This window comes from Mya arenaria, chromosome 5, assembly GCF_026914265.1.
Source record: "Mya arenaria isolate MELC-2E11 chromosome 5, ASM2691426v1".
Classification (NCBI taxonomy): domain Eukaryota; kingdom Metazoa; phylum Mollusca; class Bivalvia; order Myida; family Myidae; genus Mya; species Mya arenaria.
The window spans coordinates 36,515,928-36,521,651 of record NC_069126.1 but is presented as its reverse complement, the minus strand read 5'-3'; the positions used below and the strand labels follow the sequence as shown (position 1 = coordinate 36,521,651).

The window sequence follows — 5,724 nt, the reverse complement described above, 5'->3', positions numbered from 1 at the left end:
TTACTAAAAAATAGATTACAGTTTGGTACTGAATAACTTTAGTTATGGTTGACATACTGTGACCAAACTTGATATGTAGGAAGAGTTCATGGAGGACTTCCATGGGATTGTGTTAGGGGCCCTAAGGATCAAGGTCACTGTTACAAAAAATAGGAGAAAGCAATTGAAACTGAATCTCTTCTGCCAATCATTAAAAATCCGGTTTTGTCACATCTCGATTCTTGTTCACTTTATAATTTGATTTTTCATTGCTTTTGACAGACACTTATTACATCATCATTATCATCATCATCATCATCATCATCATCATCATCATCATCATCATCATCATCATCATCATCAAGAAGCCGTAACGTAGTCATCATTATATTACTTAAAATGATACATTGATACTTCTCTGTAAACATGACCACACTTATTTCCATCTTCATATTTTGTTGGTAAATTGTTAAATTGTACTAGTACGATTCTCCAATCGTGTCTTATTTATACTCTTTCCTTTAATCATAAAACATCGTCTTGCCATGCATCTAAAATGCACCATGATATAAAAATAATCTAATGATGATGAAAAATATTTCCTTTCGAAACACGACGTTACCTGTATATACGCTGTGACTTGTCTCTAGCACGACGTTACCTGTATATACGCTGTGACTTGTCTCTAGCACGACGTTACCTGTATATACGCTGTGACTTGTCTCTAGCACGACGTTACCTGTATATACATTGTGACTTGTCTCTAGCACGACGTTACCTTGTCTCTAACACGACGTTACCTGTATATACGCTGTGACTTGTCTCTAGCACGACGTTACCTGTATATACGCTGTGACTTGTCTCTAGCACGACGTTACCTGTATATACACTGTGACTTGTCTCTAGCACGACGTTACCTGTATATACATTGTGACTTGTCTCTAGCACGACGTTACCTGTATATACATTGTGACTCGTCTCTAGCACGACGTTACCTGTATATACATTGTGACTCGTCTCTAACACGACGTTACCTGTATATACATTGTGACTCGTCTCTAACACGACGTTACCTGTATATACATTGTGACTTGTCTCTTGCTTTGTTCCTATATAGCTTCTGCCCCTTCAATTTCACTCCAAAATATTTACCCTATGCATTTGGTCTCGTATTTTTATATAACCACTAGAAAAGCCTTTTCAAGGGATGGCACCATCATATTAGCATTGCTATACACCAAGATTCAAAAGCATATGTTGAATGTAAAAACAAACAAAAAGTAGTATGTTTTTCTTAGGTCGATTATTAGACTTAACCGGTAAAGCAGAATATTTATGTAAAAATACCCACTATAATCAGTTGTTTTTAATCACGTTTATTTTCAACTAGTGCGTAAAATATTTTATCTAAGATATAATTTGTCCCAGTTAATATGTTATTGACTGATTCAAGGAAGAACGTGTAAACCCCTCAGGCCATGTGACTGATTATGACTTTTCATTGACATTAGAAAGGCATTTGATAGTATACAAATAAAGAAAATCATTAACGTTTATAGTGTTTTGAAATCCTCGTATTGCGACCACTTTACAAGCGCCCTTCACTGCCTTTAATAAAGATCATTTACGTATTAAAATTAAGAATTGTTGCTTAAACTAAACAGAAACGATTTATAAGACCTGTACCTACTTAAACTCGTATATACCAAGAATCTTACATGGTTTTGCATGTCGTTCTGATAATTATATTTTCAATTAATATTATTATTATTTCAAGAATAATTCAACTGCTTTTGAAATATTATTCAATACGCGTAAATTTCTAAATAAACTACTTTTGAATTTTGCAACAGCACAACTTCAGTAAACTTTGAAGATTTTATTATGGGAAAAATAAGTATGTGATTTATTGCTTTAATTAACGATAGCCGTCCGAAGCGAGGCTGTGTTCCGACTGTCAACGACGGCCGCCACATGGGAAACGGCGGCGGACTCGTGTGGGGGAGGCGGCGGTCGCCTTGCCATCCTGGATAATTTGGAGCTGCAGGGGCTTTTCAACCGCCAGGTGACGCCACCTGTCGGAGAGCCAGTCTGGGTCGGCAGATATGTCGGCTACACCGCCGTTGTCGCCATCGAAGGTTGGTACACGCAAGCGTTTGTGCGACATTAAATAACAGTCTAAACTTAAGAAAAAAAAAACCACATAGAAACATTAAATATTAAAAAAGATATTTTGCTATATCTTTATTTTAAAATTCATCTGTCGATTTTTGAAATCACCTTGATCTTCTTGCTACGGATACGCAGATGGAAATAACAGTCAACTTTTACATCTTTCAGGTTGCTATAGAAACCAGACTCTTGGCACGCGGAAGTCACGCGTGCTGGTTGACAACTATCTAGTCACGTGTCTACGAGAGTGTCCAGGATCCCTCTACATAGGGATGCAGGTACAGCTGGATTTAAATCCGTTATTAGGTCGAAACAACAACAGCAACAACAAAAACAACAACAGCAACGCTTTGAAACTTGTGGTCACGGATACTTGTACATATGTACTCAGTGATTGTGTGTCATGCATACGAATGTTGTTGCATTTTGTCGCCGTTTGAAACAGGAATCTTCAAACTTGGTATGCTAATTGGTCATGGTCAGTAGATGGCCGCTTCTGATTTTGAGGTCAGTAGGTCAACCTTAGTGGCAATTGTGACCTTTACTATAATATATATATATATAACTTACTTTAAGATTGCAGCTTTAACATCATCGTCAATGACAAGGATTTGTAAATAACTAGAATTCGCCGGTCATGAGCGCACATATGCATATTAAAGCTGCACTCTGAATGATTGTCAGTTTTGACACTTTAAAAAAAAAGTTGTCTCGGAGTCGGCTGATTTGTGCATCAATGCCTTCAATTCAGTCATATTAGATAATTCACAACATAAAATCTCAAATGTTTGGTAAAACTGCCATAAGACATCATTATTCGAACGTAAATATGATAAACTGCAATCTGATAATTGTCAGCAGTCTTATATATCGCTGGTTTCGAAGCTTTAACGCATTCAAAAAGTAATAAAAAAGTTGTCACAACGACAGTCTGCGAGAGTGCAGCTTTATGATGGATTTACAAATAATGCATTTTCTGTACACAGGGACAGATGTGTTATTGCCTGGACAGCATTGTTACCGGTAGCGCTGCAGTGCCGGGAACTTTCTGTCGTACTTCCTGTCCAGGTGAGGCGGCAGCGGCACCTACGGACGCCTCTGTCTCCGAGTGCGGAAATACTGGCCCAAACGTTGATACGGTGGCTGTTTACAGAAGAGGTGAGTTTGATGGGCATGGGAAGGGGATGCGCTTCCAGTAGCATTTTATGATATGCCGGAAGGAAACGGTTGTCTTGGAAACCTAGTTCTCCCAGCCCTTATTCGTTGCCACCCTGGCTGTCTAGAGTTTTAGTAGAGTTATTATTAAAGTAAAACTGACGCAGACAATCATGTCAGCTCAACATATTTCAGGATAATCTTACAACAGTGAAACTGTTTCAGTCCGGCCGACGGAGATCAAGCGGGCGCAAAACGTTGCTAACCAGGGAGAGTGTTTCGCCTACAACCTGATGACGGACACATGGGCCCCCGGGGACTGCGGCATCCAAACGCCGTTTCTCTGCCTTTCAAGTGAGGACTGTGTTTTGCTTGTTTATAGTATCCGATTCGATCCGTAAAAAATGCATCTATTGATATTTTAGTATTTTAAAATTATATATATCTATATATATATATGTAGAGAGAGAGAGAGAGTCTAACTATTGTATTATTCACATGATAGTATAATTAATATAATATGACTTATATATAATATTTTTTTCAAATTCGGTATTCTTCTGTATTGAATATTTATATTTTAATATTATTTTTTCCCTCTATATTCTAGAGCAGTGTGCTGGGCCCATAAACCAATGTATCGTCAATGGTAATGCTGCAAACACGTGGTACGGCGCGCGTGCGCAGTGTGAGACTATCGGTTACCTAGCACCGGTTAATGTGACCTTGAGTGCGACCTTTCAGGACAGAGTTGTGCTCGGAAATCCAAACTACTGGACGGGATTGCACAGGAAAGAAATAGTTGTCTGGAATTATGGTGCGCAATACTTTAAATGTTAACAAAATATTAGTAGTTTGTAACCGTACGTCCGATACGAGGCATCTTTCCTATGGCGTGTTTAAAAAATATATAAGAGTTCATCCAGATTATCGACAAAAACGTATACTGGTTTGCTTACACAAGGTTCTGGTACATATCACGACAATTTGGCATGTGCCAATTCTACATATTGAATGGACTTTCAGTGTGTTCATGTCTTTGTTTGGCTACAAGGTAAAATTAGAGCATTTGTAAAAGATTGTTCTCATAAAAGACAATCATGCTTGTAAAAACATTGAAGTCTTCCACTTATAATGTTTTTGAATTACTCTTCCGACTTTTTTCTACATATATGTACCGTTATGCTCTTGCAGACGACAATTCGAGCCAACTGGAGAGGTCAGACAGGTGCTTCGCTGTCGCCAAGCGACCAGATGGCTCGTGGGAATGGCGGACGGATTCTTGCCGAAATCAGTATCGCTTTGCTTGCGTTCAGGGTATTGCCTTCATTTCTTGGAAGTTACTGACTTTAGTCAGAGACTAAAATGTCCATGTTTAATGTGTCATGTTTCAAGTATGGGTTTCCTAGGGGAAGATGTGCATGTCCAACTTCTTTTTTTCCCGACCATATTATCAATCCATAATGAAATCGGTGAACACATAGTACACGACCCTCCCCAAAACAAAACCTTATTCTCCTTTTTTTCAGAGTTAACGACAACCACCACCGCCACCATCACCACAACGACAACACGTCCTCCAACTGCTGCCAAAACAACCCCGATTATGACGTCATCAACAAGTACGACGCGTCCCTTGCCAACTGTAAACACTGAAGCGCTTCCGGTGAGCGTGACTTCCGGATCGTCGCCCCTTTTTAAGGGATTTCAAACAATAAATGGCATCATCTCGTCGGTTCTCGTAGTTAGTGTTAATCTAGCACTGTTCATTATCTGAATTATTTAACAACCACGCGCATACAGTGTCGCTGTGCTATTTATTTGGAAATAACTGATAAGCCAGTCAAATAATTGTACATTTTTCTTCCCTTCGTCCATTATTTTATCGTGCTCACCCTTTTACAAACTTTCTGTGCATCTCATTCATCTATGTTTATTTATGCTTCTTGTCAGTGCTTGATCATTTCTCATTTTATGTTATATTTTGTAATTTTTATATGTAAGAACATTTCTTCTAGTCAATTGACACTGTGATAAGTTCTAAATGAGGAAATATCATAAGTTGGCGGGGTAGTGTGTGCTTTGTGTGAAATAAACATCGTACGTGTACTTTATTTGATCATTTTACTCCCTGTTTGACCTCCAATATTTTCCGCTCTCAATTTTAGCCAAAGCACATCTAAAACCCTGCGACTTAGCTGCAGTACATTTCTCAATTTCATTGTTAGCAACAGTACATTTCCGTTTATCCCTTTTAGCTACAGTACATTTCCCAATCTCCGTGTTAGCTTCAGTACATTTCTCAATATCCTTGTTAGCTACATTACATTTCCAAATCTCCGTGTAAGCTCCAGTATGCTTCCCAATATTCTTATTAGCTTCAGCACATTTTCCAATCTCCGTGTTAGCTACAGTATG

At 38.5% G+C, this 5,724-nt stretch overlaps 1 protein-coding gene across 1 annotated transcript; it reads left to right on the top strand.

Annotated features, from left to right (window-relative positions):
- Positions 1-2,084: 2,084 nt before the first annotated feature.
- LOC128235654 (uncharacterized) lies at positions 2,085-5,365 on the top strand. The gene is made up of 7 exons (XM_052950458.1): positions 2,085-2,121; positions 2,320-2,429; positions 3,138-3,309; positions 3,532-3,660; positions 3,917-4,123; positions 4,501-4,623; positions 4,836-5,365. Exons 1-7 carry the CDS (start codon positions 2,085-2,087, stop codon positions 5,081-5,083), a joined length of 1,026 nt encoding a protein of 341 aa, XP_052806418.1. The 3' UTR covers positions 5,084-5,365.
- Positions 5,366-5,724: the final 359 nt, after the last annotated feature.